This window comes from Globicephala melas, chromosome 2 (assembly GCF_963455315.2).
Source record: "Globicephala melas chromosome 2, mGloMel1.2, whole genome shotgun sequence".
Classification (NCBI taxonomy): domain Eukaryota; kingdom Metazoa; phylum Chordata; class Mammalia; order Artiodactyla; family Delphinidae; genus Globicephala; species Globicephala melas.
Window position 1 is genome coordinate 46,656,253 of NC_083315.2, and position 13,816 is coordinate 46,670,068.

Genomic DNA, 13,816 nt, shown 5'->3' on the forward strand with positions numbered 1-13,816 from the left:
ACTCGGTTTTCTAGCAAAGGAGCTGCTAGGCTCGCACTAAGCGTCAGAATTTACTGTTCGATCTGCCTCTGCGCTGTATTTTGCAACCTTGTGCAACTGACATCCAGCCAGGCAGGGAGGGAGAAAAGCTCTGCCCGGCGCCCTCGCCCGCGGCTCGGGGAGCAGAGCGCTCGGTTAAGCTAGGAGAATCGCAACGAGAAGGGTACTCACCATCGGGCGGGGTAGTGGAGCTGGCGTGCGGATTTCAGGCAAACGTTTACCTTTTTGCTGTCTATTACAACCGTGTCGGGCTGACTTAAGCAATTCTGTGCTCTGTCCAGAACGTTCAAGGAACGGTTCCTCATTTTTAAAAAGCCAGCGAGAGAGACGACAGAGACAGAGAAAGAAAAAAGAGAGGAGGGGGTGAGGGGGACGCGCATAAACCCAGTTCAGAAAAAAAAAAAAAAAAAAAATCATCACCTCTCCGGCAGTGACTCAGGAAACGCAGAGGTGGCGAGATCGGAGTCCGGTCCAACCAAGCCAGAGCCAATTAATTTTAAACCCTGAAGAATTATTCAGATTAAAATGTACAGAAGTTTCATTCTGCTATGCCTACGTGAGCTCAAAGTCGTTTCCCTTTAAGAGCTCTTTTCTTTTAAAGTTGCGTTTTAGGCAGCGAGGACTCTTACACTAGGGGGCAGACAGATACTGTACTTGCTCCAATCTTAAGCAATTTTTTCCCTCCCAGCATATGCTCTGATTTAGCACTGTAAATTTTTCAGAGGACCCAACTCTGACAGCCCCTGGTGATTTTCAAAGTACCACAAGCCAGTGGTTAAAAATTGCATTGACTTGGAAGTTCAGAGAGACACAATGGAAGCCCCTTTCTCTATTCATGGAGCTCCAGTGTGGTGGAAGAGAAAAACACACACGGACTAGATTGAGGGGAAGGAGGAATTCAATGAATCCTGGTGGACAGAACTGGTTTCTACTGAGTTCAGAGTTAATCTCGACATTTGCTGAGGTCTGTATTCATATTATGATTTAATTTGTGGAGAATTACAGCCACTTTCTGGAAGAAAATCATATTCCTGGGTGGCTTTTTTTCCCCCTACAGTAAAACAAATGTTTTTTCAACTTTCTCCGGCCAAATTAAAGCTTGCCATTCTTCTCATTAAAATAAATTTACATCTACAATAAAAGACTGGGCTGGATTTTCTTAAAAAAAAAAAAAACAGTAACAACATATTGATATTTATCTTTTAGCCTTAGAGCTGTTTTAATCAAGGAATATGAGCATCTCAGAAGAAGACATTTTAAAATATTTTCTCCCTGTTTTTCTTCTCAGTCTGCAGTCTTCTCTCTTCTTCTATACAATAAATTAACTACAATTGAAATGGTCATTTTTTTGTTGTTTTTGTTTTTTGGCTTTTTAATAGCACCCCCATAACTGAATGAGTCCTAAAATACAGAGTAAAACACCTCTGACTTATTGGCAGCCCTGTGGTTGTATGCCTATCAGGATCCAGAGCTGTAGGAGATGGTTGGGAAATCCTTCATTTTAAATCTGAAGCCATCAGAGCGTACTTCAAATACCAAAAATCTCAAAGTGTCCTGGAGAAGCTCTTCTTCCTCAAAAATTTCCGACTGCATGTTTGTAAAAGGTGATCTTGCCATGGAAGTGTCTGCACCCAAGAGGCGAGTTTAGGATTTCCTTATAATCAGTTATATCTTCTATTAAATTGAGATGGGGATGCCCATTAGATTTTCTATCTCAACCCCAGCCCTACCACATCTCTGCTGAGTTTGCCCCTAATCTACTGACATTTGTAGCATTAGGAAATTCCTCAAATCATAGAGGTTGAAAAGAAAAAGAGTAAAAAAAAAAAAAAAAGCACAGCCTTCTCCGAAATGATTTCTTTTCCATCCTTCTCGTCCTCTTTAGGAGAAAGTTATATTGTGTCTCTAATCAACCTGAAATTTTCTGCCTGGCTTTGCTCTATGGCAATCTCATTACACACCAGGTTTATGATAGCTCAGTGTCCACTATAGTTCTTTTTTTTTTTTTTTTAACAACTTCCAAATAATCCCAGCACCTGCAGCCTTAGTGAAATATGTGATTTCAGCGGAGGAAGGGTGAGGGCTAAGGAGGTTTCAAGAATGAAGCATAAGGAGAATCTTTCCTTCCCTATAAACTAGTGCCTATCTGCCTACATCTTCATTTAGTTCCTACCTCGTATTCTCCCCATGTGTGTAAAGGGTATTGAGTGCAAAGTGCAATCTATACATGTCAGTTATATGTATGGTTTATTATTTTTTAATCCTTCATCACTCCGATTTTTTAAACTATCAAGGATGCTTTCCTATGGTCATTAATTTACTCTTTGTGTTCATGTTTCCTGAAGCTCAACATGTTTTGTGTAAAATATCTTGTTCATAAACCTGGTTGCATTACCAGTCTACAGTTTTTTCTTGGTGCAAAGAGTGTATGATGGAGTCACAGTTTTGTTCTATAAATTTTGAATAATCATAATCCACTAACTGGTCAAAATCCAACAGACAGGTTACTGATTTGGAATACAGTGTGTTCTGAGGGACAATTCTAGATGTTTGATGTTTAAAACCAAAAGCCCTGGAATCCAGAGACATAACTGGCTTGATGATTTTAGCACATTGAGCAGAATGGCACAGGAGATGAAGTTGTTCTCATTGCAGTGAATCTCCTGAGGAAGAATATGGCTTGTGCGTGATTCCTGTGAGTTGTACTTGTTATTATTCCCAATTTGGGGCAGAATCTCTGGGTGTGTTTTAATGACTGTATGAATGCTTAAAAGGAACTTGAGGAACAATGAAGTCGTACTCAACTGTTCTATTACCTAGAAGCATAGTCGCTGAAGCCTTTGTCTGTGTACATTGACAAATGCGCATCTGATATATGTGCGCTTACATATGTGTACAGAGGGTATGCACAGGGGACGCTGGGAGGCTGCCTCCGCTTGTCCATCAGCGGGCAGAAAGGTCTTTTCACCTCTCACCACGACTGGGTGTGTGGCAGGACGTGGGCTTGGGAGTTAGCTGAAACTAACGAGAGAGGATAAAGTTGAAGAAAATTGATTTTAATTGCATCATGACAATGAGATGAAGTCTATTTCTGCTTCTCAGCATCCGAGATGCTTTATTTGAGCAATTAAAATGTCAGGCCACATTCCTGTGAAATGTTAACCCTACAAGGAAAACACAGCCACTGACGGCTCCTTTTCTCTAAAAAAACGAAAGAGAGAGAGAGAAAGAAAGAAAGGAAGGAAGGAAGGAAGAAAAGAAAGAAAGGAAGGAAGGAAGAAAAGAAAGAAAAAGAAAGAAAGAAAGAAAAAGAAAGAAAGAAAGGAAGAAAGGAAGGAAGGAAGGATGGAAGAAAAAAAATAGCCACCAAACCAAGCAAGTGATCAGAGTAGACTAAGGGAAGGGTCTACCATCACCCGGATTTGACCAAATGTTTCGTTTGGAAAATGCCTGCAAGCTCGGCTCGAGGCACCTTCCCATCCTCACCCACTACCCCTCTGCAAAGAAACCGGGGAACTTTTCTCTTTCTCTGGTACTGTGGTCATAAAGATGCGCTGGGAGTCCCGGGTGGTGCGCGAACAACGGATTTGGTGGCATCGCCAAGTTGCGAGAGTCGAAGTCCTCGATTCCACCCAAAGCCTCTCGCGGAGCCTTTAAGAGGCGTTGTGTGTGCGCGCCGCGGTCCTCTCCCCTCTGGAGCGGAAACCTCGGGTGCGGGGTGCGGACAGAGCCGTGGCCGCGCGCCCAGGGCCAGTGTGGGCCCATCCCCCGCTTGGCAGTGGCGGCGGCACAGCCGCCCCCTCCCCGCCCCCCTTCGCCCCCCGCGCCAGGGCCGCGACACTGCTCGCGCTAGGACCGGGCTGAGCCCGCGGCCGCCATGGCGGGGCCGCCGCGCTCCGGCCAATGACTGCGAGGGGGCGGTGCGCGCGCGCCTGGCCAGGCCAACCCCGGCTGCTGCCTTATAAGGCGCGCCGTCGCCATGGCAACGTGCGCTAAGTTGCAGCAGTCGTGTCAAAGTTCACTATATAGAGAGCTCAGTGAGCTGATCGCGGAGAAGCCACTTCTGCCAGCCCCGGCGCCTATAAATCGCATTCCCTCCCGCGCCCCCCTTTTTAGCATATTTGATCACTTTGATTCTCTGTTCTTTTCTCTCCGCGGTGTGTGTGTGCGTGCGCGCGCGTGTGTTTTCTTCTCCTCCTCCTCCTCTCCCCGAGTTGTCTTCTTTCTCCGGGTGCCGTGCTGCCTTTTTTCCCCTCTTTCATTCTTTCTCTCCGTCTTTTCCTCCCCCCTCTGCGCACGAAGGATGTGCTTCTAGGTGGTGATCTGCCCTCCTCTCTCTCTTTTATCATTTCTCCCCCGCCGCCGGCGAGTTGACTCTTTCCCTATGTGTGTGAGGCGGCGGCGGCGGCAGCAGCAGCAGCAGCGGCTCCGGCGGCGGCAGCAGCGGCTTCAGCGGCGGCGGCGGCGCTAGACTCGGCGGCTCCGGGCCCGACCCGGCGGCTTCGGCGGCGGCGGCGGCGGCTCCAGCGGCGGCGGCGGCCCAGGCGGCCCGCAGGGAGCGGCGAGCGGCCTCTATCCGGCGAAAGCGGGCGGCGGCGGCCGGAGCAAGCGAGGCGCGCGCCGGGCGCCTGTGGCAGGCGGCGGCGGCGGCCCAGCGCCAGGACGACGCCGCGCAGCGCCCGACGCGGACCACTTTCATGCTGATTCCCCCGGACCCGGGCAGCGCTCCGGCCACTCCGTGGGCCGCCGGCCTCCGCCCCGGCCTGCCTGGCTCTCTGGGTGCGCCCGAGACCGGCGCCTCTGCTCTCCTAGTCCTCCTGATTTCGATGGCTTTCCTGAATGGCTGACTGTGGGCTGCCCTGGACTTGGCCCCCGGACAGTCGCCTCTCCTCCTCCACCTCCTCCTCCTCCTCCTCTTCCTCCTCCTCCTCCAACTCCTCGGCTGCACACCAGCTCTGAGAGCGAGAGAGTGAACGAGAGAGGGAGGGAGAGAGTGAGAGCGAGGGAGATCTTTGGAGAGATTTTTTTTTTTTTTTTTTTTTTTGCCTCTTACTTCTGTCTTGAAGCCAGACAATCGACTTGCAGCTCTCCCTCCCCTCCCTCTCTCTCCACGTTCTGCTCCCACTTGCTCTCCCCCGGCCCCATCCCCTCCCCTCCTGGCGGAAAGCCCCCGAAAGCAACAAAGCTGAGCCGAGAGAAACAAACAAAACAAACACACCGGGCCAGACAAGCAATCGACAAAACTTTGCAAAGCAGAAACAAAAAAGGAAAAACTAACCAACCTCAACCAACCAGACCCCGAGCCACCCGGGGCGCCCTCTCGCACCCTTGCACACACAAAAGGCGGCGCGCCGGAGCCCGAGACCCGGGAGCCGCCGCCGCCAGCAGCCAGGGGAGCAGGAAGTCCGGACGCGGCCCCCATAGATATGGCAATGGTAGTCAGCACGTGGCGCGACCCCCAGGACGAGGTGCCCGGCTCTCAGGGCAGCCAGGCCTCGCAGGCGCCGCCTGTGCCCGGCCCGCCGCCCGGCGCCCCGCACACGCCACAGACGCCCGGCCAAGGGGGCCCGGCCAGCACGCCGGCCCAGACGGCGGCCGGCGGCCAGGGCGGCCCTGGCGGTCCGGGAGGTGACAAGCAGCAGCAGCAGCAGCACATCGAGTGCGTGGTGTGCGGGGACAAGTCGAGCGGCAAGCACTACGGCCAGTTCACGTGCGAGGGCTGCAAGAGCTTCTTCAAGCGCAGCGTGCGGAGGAACCTGAGCTACACGTGCCGCGCCAACCGGAACTGTCCCATCGACCAGCACCACCGCAACCAGTGCCAGTACTGCCGCCTCAAAAAGTGCCTCAAAGTGGGCATGAGACGGGAAGGTATTGGCCTCTCATTTCTACCCCCCTCGCCTGGGGTCCCGGGGCCCTGGGTGCGTTTGGCTAGCCTGCTCTGGGTAAGGACACGGAAGCCCCAAGCTCTTCTCTTCGTATTGCAGCTGAAAGGGGTTTTATACTAGAAGCAAGTTCTGCATTGGAACCCAGATCCCCAAATCCGCATGCTTTGGCCGACTGATTTCCTCTTCTACTCTCTCTTCGGGCTCTTTTAATTTTCTTTGCATTGACTGCCAGTTCATTCGAGTTCGCCTTTCTGCAAGTGATGGGGTGTTGTTTGTTGTTGTTGTTTTAAAGCCTGGTTTACTTCTCTTTCCTCTTAGTTTTTTTCTCTCTCCTTGTTTTTCCTGCATGTTCAACACATGTCCCTCCTCCCCACCCCTCTCCCCAGCCCCCACCCGCTCAAAAAAAAAAAACCAAAAAAAAACCCCAACAACCTGAGATTGTACTTTTGTACAGGAGGTTCAAATTACAAATGGCAATTTTACGCACTTCGCCGTATTAACGCTGCCGCCCGGGCAGCACTCATGTGACCCTCAGTGGATTAACATTCGGCTGAAAAAAAAAAAAAAACTCTGTTTTCTTTTTTCCTTTCACTTTTGAAAGGAGGAGAGCGCGATAGGGAGTTAGGGGAAGGGTGGGCGAGGGGCCCTGGGCGGCTGCTTTCGCTCTGAGCGAGTTGGGTCTTTGTGATATGAAATTCGCCGAGCGCCGCAAGCCGTGCTCGGCCAATGGCGCGCTCTGCGCCGGGCGCGGGCTCCGGGTTGGGGCGAGCGAACGCCGCGGTTTCTTTGTGTTTCTGCGAGAGCGACTCTCCCCGTCCGGCGTCAGATAACAGCTCGTGCCCGAGCCTGGCCGGCTTTCCCCGGCCCTCCCCGGCTCTCCCCGGGCTGCGCCGGCCGCCCGCTCCCCGCCTCTCCCCGGCTTCCTCTCGCCTCGGCCGGCCTGTCTCTCCGCCCTCTCCCTCCGTCTCTCTTCCTCCGAGCACACCGATTAGGATGCCGCCAGACCTCGGTTCTCAGCTTGTCTCTCACCGGGGGTGGCCCGCGGGGCTGGGGTTGCGGGGTTGGGGGAAAGCGGTTCCGGGGTGGCCACAGGCCGTCCGGGGTGCAGCTTGATGTCTTTTGCAAAAGCGTCTCACCCTCCCCCCAGCCTCGCCCCTCCCGCTCCCTCTCCTCCAATCAATAAAAAATATCAGCCGTTTAGCAGTAAGGAAGAAAGATGCCCCCAGAATGCTCCATCCCTCCCATCGTGCCGGGGACCGCGAGGCAAAGCGGCCAATTCTGGGTCCTCGGCCGCCCAGCCCGGAGTGGGCCTCCGAGGCCAGTGTGCCGCCCTGGCCGCCAGAGCTTGCCTGGGTGGTGATTTGAGAGGAGTGCAGCCGGGCTCCCGGCGACTCCCAGGTCTGTGGCCCTAGCGCGCTGGTGAGAGGGGCAGGCCTGCCTGTTCCTGCGCCCCGCGGGGTCTGGGTCAGGTGGGGGTCGGGCTGGGGCAAACCCTGACGGGGGAGCAGGGGAACGAAGCTGGTCATTAACTGCGGAGTGTCTCCTTTCCTCCCTGCAGCGGTGCAGAGGGGCAGGATGCCGCCCACCCAGCCGACCCACGGGCAGTTTGCGCTGACCAACGGGGACCCCCTCAACTGCCACTCGTACCTGTCCGGATATATTTCTCTGCTGCTGCGCGCCGAACCCTATCCCACGTCGCGCTTCGGCAGCCAGTGCATGCAGCCCAACAACATCATGGGCATCGAGAACATTTGCGAACTGGCCGCGCGGATGCTCTTCAGCGCCGTCGAGTGGGCCCGGAACATCCCCTTCTTCCCTGACCTGCAGATCACCGACCAGGTGGCCCTGCTTCGCCTCACCTGGAGCGAGCTGTTCGTGCTGAACGCGGCACAGTGCTCCATGCCCCTCCACGTCGCCCCGCTACTGGCCGCCGCCGGCCTACACGCCTCGCCCATGTCCGCCGACCGGGTGGTCGCCTTTATGGACCACATACGGATCTTCCAAGAGCAAGTGGAGAAGCTCAAAGCGCTGCACGTCGACTCCGCCGAGTACAGCTGCCTCAAGGCCATAGTCCTGTTCACCTCAGGTAGGAAGGAGCCCTGCCCTCTCATGCCCATGCGCTCCTAGCTCAGAGTTAGGGCCTAAACTCTTCGGAGCCCCCAGAACTAGCCCAGCCTCCCCCTTAAAAAGCCAAACTGTCTGTGCAACTTGGAATGGGAACTTTGCATAGCTGTTGGGGCCCCACCAGGCCTGTCCTGGGGAGAGGGGAGAGGAGAGGAAGGCTGGGTTGCAAGAAGGATGCTTCAGACACAGACTCTCAAAATAGGCCATGGGGAAGCCTCTCAGGCCTGTTCCCCTCCCACCAGACTAGGATGCATGCTTCTGCTCCTTCCCTTAGCTCAGGCCCTCTGGGCCAGCTGAGCCTGTGGAATCTCCTCTACCCCATGGCTGTCTCTGTCACCCTGGCTGAACCTCTAGAAGATGCCCCTAGGCACTGGAGCAGTCTTGGTATCATCCCTGCAGGGGAAAGTTTGCCCCTGCAGGGGAAAAGTTTGCCTGCTAATTCAGTAGGAGTTGGAGCTCCAGGCACATCCAACCTGAGGGCAGCAATTTTCAAAATCATATTTTTATTAAAACAATGCAGACTGCCAGGAGAGGGGAAAGAGCTGTCAGAAAGGGGCAAGAGGAAGAAAGGGGCCATCATAACTCTTCAGAATGCCTGTAGGGGGTTGAAGACTCTGGCCTCTCGCTTCCCCTGCCCAGGCAAACAGTTAAGGCAATTTTCAAATAACCCAAAGTGTATGCCAACTTGGGCTGGGTATGAGTATTGCTTGAGATATAAAACCATCATTGACTGCATTATGAAATCTAATTAGTTTGCAGGTAGTTTAACCTGTGTGAGTAATAGACCTAATATTAATTAACTCTTGAGGCCAAACGATTGTTGAAGGTGTCTGGCTTACCACTTTGGGCCACACCTGAGCCTTTTGGCTGCCTCCAGGCTGAGTTCAGCAGAGCCCAGGTGGGTGGAAATCACCCCTTCCACATTCCTGTTCTAAGTTGTCAGCTGATCCCTTTGTCACGGCTGAGAGGGGAAGGGGTTCCCAGTTCAGGATAACAAACATCTGGACCTGGGTAGGGCTTGGAACCTAGTCACCCACTGCAGGTTTTGCAGCTTGTAATCAGGACACGAGGAGAGCTGTGGAATTCCTGTGGCAGACAAAAAGATCCACAGTCTCTTCCTTACTGTTCCAAGGAATTCTGGGGGCCCAAGTCATTAGCTGAATCTATTGCAGGTTCTGAGTCCTTAACCCACTGTCTTTTACATATTGCTGCTCTTCACATAAAATCCACCGCCTCCACTGCCACCCCAAATTCTGCCTTTGAAAGTCCTTAGGTAATCGATTAAAGGACAGTGTCTGGGCAAGGAAGAGCTGTATGCAGAGGCTTGGATCTGGATTATTTTTCTCGGGGGACCTGTCATAACTAGAACATTTGCCTGATGCAGAGGTACAGGCAGGATCTTCCCCTAGCCTATAGCCACCTTCACCCCTTCCCAAAACCCTAACCCAGCCCAAGTTCCCAGACCATCTGGGTGGTAGTTCATTTCTTGATATCCTTGTTAGCTCTTAGACTTACCCTTGGTCTTCCAAGGAAAGAAATGTCTGATACTGTCGTAACAGTTTAATTTATTACTATTTGCAAAATGTAGAGGCCTGTGTGGAGAATGCAAACCACCTCACAAAGAGATAAAGGTTCCTGTTATCTGATTCTGAGACAGTCCGCTGTAAGAAGGAGTCCTATGCAAACAGATCTTTTAATTCCTGATCACAGACACCAATGCATTCTGTATACATGCAAAGTCCTAGATCCACACATGAGGAGATTGTATGTGTGTTCTGTTTCTTGGGGTGGACGTGGTGGCAGCTCTTTTTGAATATCTGCTTTAAGAATTCACAGTATGCATGTGTTAGCCCTCGTCTTGCCTGGGGAGCCCCCAAAGGTCAGGTCACAACCTGCACTGCCTTCACTGAGAAGCCTCTCATTTCAAAGGCACTTATTGTATTTTCACGTATCCGAAAAAGAAAAGTGTTTTCCTGAAGATAACGGGGAGGGGTCTCTTCTTGCAGGGACCTGGGTGTAAAAAAAAATAAATAAATAAGGGGGGGCTGGTAGTAGGAGAAAAAGGGAGAGAGAAGAAAAGGAGGGAAAAGAAACAGCTCAAATGAACAGAGAGATCACAGTTTGCATGGCTGCCCTTCAATAGGCTAAACTGACAAGATCAGTTTTAAAGGGCCACTTAAATCAGTTTCAAAGACTGGAGAAAAATGAGTCGCCCTCTTTGGGGAGAATCTGAGGCTGGGTCGTGGGCGCCATTACCCAGGGCTGGGCCAGGTTGTTGCCCCCCCACACACTGTATAATTATAAGCCAAACTATTATTTACAGAGGAGGAGGGGGCAGAGCACTGGCAGTTTTGGTTTCATCTGTTTGTCTGTCTGTTTACTGACCTGGGCCAGATTTACCCAATGCACTTCGCTTGGGCCTCCCAGTGACCAAGCCTGAGGACTCGGACAGGGAAAGCCTGCAACGCATTGAGCTGTGTTTTTATTTTAAAGCAAATACCCCAGGACCATCTCTTGCGGTCCCCACCCCCCCAACCCCCTCCATCCCAGTTTTCAGTATGTAGGCATTTGCTCCAACTCCGGTTGGGGCAGTTTGACAGAGCACTGTACACACACCTCATGTGACCCATTTCAGACCTCTTAATCTGATGACTGAATTCTTCGTCGTCTTCTTCTTCTTTTTTTAAACTTTCTTTCAGATGCCTGTGGTCTCTCTGATGTAGCCCATGTGGAAAGCTTGCAGGAAAAGTCCCAGTGTGCTTTGGAAGAATACGTTAGGAGCCAGTACCCCAACCAACCAACGCGATTCGGAAAGCTTTTGCTTCGTCTCCCTTCCCTCCGCACGGTCTCCTCCTCAGTCATAGAGCAATTGTTTTTCGTCCGTTTGGTAGGTAAAACCCCCATCGAAACCCTCATCCGGGATATGTTACTGTCCGGCAGCAGTTTTAACTGGCCGTATATGGCAATTCAATAAATAAATAAATCAAGATAAGAAGGGGGAGTGAAACAGAGAGAAAGAAAAGGCAAAAGACTGGTTTGTTTGCTTAAATTCCTTCTATTAAGAAAGGATATAAAAGGATGTTACAAGTTTGCTAAAAGAAGAGAGGGGAAGAATTTAATGGACTGTGAATTTCCAAAAAAAAAAAGACTGTCAAATGAACTTTTACAGAATGCATTAAAAAAAACAAACTCCTGTGTCGTTCAGAACAACTTGCTACTTATCATTTTTGTATAAAAAGGAAATTAGTCTTTTTCTTTTTTTGGTAAATTTTGGAAAAATATTGCTAAAAGTGCATTTAAGGAGATTGGGAGAAAAATTAGCAGAATGGAGAAAGTAAGTCTTTTTTTTTCCAAATTATTAATTGTCCTGTGTCTATGTACCTCTAGCTGTTCTTTTTTGTACTTTTCTGGTTCCAAACCAGTTTATTCTGTGGTTCTATAATAAGTTTTGATATAATCTTGGCTTCTTAAAAACTGTGTATCCTTAAAATATATGTTCTGCAAGAATTAAAACTCAGTCCATGAAAATATCATAGGAAGACATAAAACTTTAAAAGGCAACTCAAAGATGATGGAAACGCACTTACAAGTGGTGACCAAAAATTTTAGGTGAAGTTGAGCACTCTAATTTGAGAACTGGAGGAACCACATACAACACTTAACTTCCCCTACCCTCCCCACCCCCCCAAAAAAAGATACCATGACAAACCTAGCTTTTAAAAAATATTTTAAGAAAGAGAATGAACTGTGGAATTTATTGGCAGCCAAGGAATGTGTCCAAGACACATGCTGAGGTTTTGAATAAAAAGTGAACTTTTGTAATTTGAATTGGGTCCCGCTTACTTCTTGAATTGTTATGAAAATCCTATATCTGTTTGTATATTTGCAAACCCTTTGTATTATAATTGTTGATATTTTCCCTTTTTAAAAAATACCATTGAAATCAGCATGACAAAATAACACTGTTGGCACTTATAGGTAACGTGATTGATTCAGTATCTTAGAGTTTACAGTTTGTGTTTTAAAAAAACTGAAGGTTTTTTTTTAAGTGCAACATTTCTGTATACTGTAAAAGTTATAATAACTGAACTGTTTGGTCGAGTCTTTGTGTGTTATATTCCAAGGAAAATTGAAAGTATTCAGAAATTAAAATATTATTTGATATCTGAAACCTGTTTGGCTGTCCCCACTCACTGTCTTTCCTTCGAGAAGCCCCTGTGAGCTCTCACTGAGCTGGGCCGGGGGCTCTATTTGTTTACTCCCCTCAGCCAGTTTGTTCAAAGGTAGACTAGTGTATTTGCCTGTTTAATTTGGGTGTGTGTGTGGGGGGAGCTGAAGTTAATGGTTTATCTATGGTTTAGGAAGTGCCATACTGATATAGTAAACCACCCCTATTCACCTAATCCTTCTTTTAATTAAAAATGGATTTTCCAGGAAAAAAAAAGGCCCTTATATTTGTCACACTTAAGTGCCTGCTTAGGGAAGGTATTGTGAAAAGTATTAGAAATCTTGAGATCAGTATCTATTTTATGATCAGGAAAAAAATACTGTTTTGTACATTTCTGACAGTTACGCAGAAGACCGTTCAAGCAGGCTATCACAGCCTTGTAAATAGAAGGCAGTTGTTTGCAATGAGTTTTTCCTTAAGTAGGTGTGATTTTTAAAAATATTCTGTGGTTCTCATCTAGTGTGGTTGTTGAGAGGATTTCAAATTCAGTGGTATAGCTTAGAGCGGCTGAAGGGTTTATTTTTAATGTATATATGATAACTTGCAGTTGGCCTTCCTCCCCCCTCCCCCCGTACGTTCATTCTGTGAGAGCATGACCACAGGTCAAGGGAATCTTTTCCATTGGAGTTCTGTACATAAAAACACGTCGACATTTTGACATTTCAGATTGTGTAGATGCAGCCTGTACTGCTCTTGGGATCCTTTGTCCTTAAAAGCCAAATTAAGAAAAGGAAGAGAAAGAAAGAAGGAAACTTTACAGGGTGTGCGGATTTGGAAGTATCTTGTTTTGGAGTCTTTTCCTCTTTCTCTTTTCCTGGTTCGGAGGAAGCTCGGTGTGTGGGAGCTTTTGCAATTTTTGTTCCTATTGAGGCTTTGCAGCAGCCCCACCACTATCCCGTGCCGTGGTTTGATTTTAAAAGGGGGTGGTGGGTAAGGGGATGTGAAAGAAAAGGGATCATTTTGTAAAGTGTATTAAACTTTGATACTCAGTTCCAGTCAATACATGTAGACCAGAAAAATCTGTCTGATTTGTGCATTTGAGCGGAGTTCTCCATCTGACCCTCAGCTTCTTTCTGTAGATATATACATACATAAATATAAGTATGTTCTTATGGCAGAACATCGCTGACCTCTAGATCGAGGTTTTGTAGGTTGTTGTTTTTTTTCTCCTCTTGCAAGTGCTATCCATGTGAGTGTGTGAAGTTTCTCTAATAAGTAAAACACAGGCCCTTTTCCTTGTTTGTTTTGTGTTAGTTTATTGTAAACAGCCATTTGTTGTAAATTATTATTGGCATTAAATTATAATTTATGATTTTCAAAGCAAAAGACAGTCCCTGTTTTATTATGCTTTAAGCATGTGTTCTAGACGTTGGAAATCTCTCTCTCACTCTCTCTAAGTTTCAGCAGTGAGCTTGGGGTCTGCGAGGCAGAAAAACAGGACCCAAAATTTTTCAAACGGTTAAAACAAAACCCCTTGTATATGTTTAGAGTGGCCGGAGGAGGATCTGTTTAGAGTCTTGAGTTTGGTTTAAGTTTATTG

At 48.9% G+C, this 13,816-nt stretch overlaps 1 protein-coding gene and 1 long non-coding RNA gene across 4 annotated transcripts in view; one reads left to right on the top strand and one right to left on the bottom strand.

Moving 5' to 3' along the window:
- The window catches only part of LOC132596829 (uncharacterized), a 27,720-nt gene extending 27,178 nt beyond the window's left edge, over positions 1-542 (bottom strand). The window contains exon 1 of the long non-coding RNA XR_009562885.2: positions 211-542. This is a non-coding gene — a long non-coding RNA (uncharacterized lncRNA). The remainder of the gene's footprint in view (positions 1-210) is intronic.
- The window catches only part of NR2F2 (nuclear receptor subfamily 2 group F member 2), a 14,406-nt gene extending 843 nt beyond the window's left edge, over positions 1-13,563 (top strand). Inside the window, exons 1-3 of one of the 3 annotated variants that reach the window (XM_030873166.3) lie at positions 5,096-5,907; positions 7,483-8,010; positions 10,748-13,563. In XM_030873166.3, coding sequence (XP_030729026.1) covers positions 5,466-5,907; positions 7,483-8,010; positions 10,748-11,022 — 1,245 coding nt within the window. In that variant the 5' untranslated portion in view covers positions 5,096-5,465 and the 3' untranslated portion in view covers positions 11,023-13,563. Of the gene's footprint in view, positions 1-5,095; positions 5,908-7,203; positions 7,323-7,482; positions 8,011-10,747 lie in introns of those variants that run through there. The other 2 variants (XM_030873167.3, XM_030873168.3) reach the window with 2 other exon arrangements.
- The last annotated feature ends 253 nt before the right edge of the window (positions 13,564-13,816 follow it).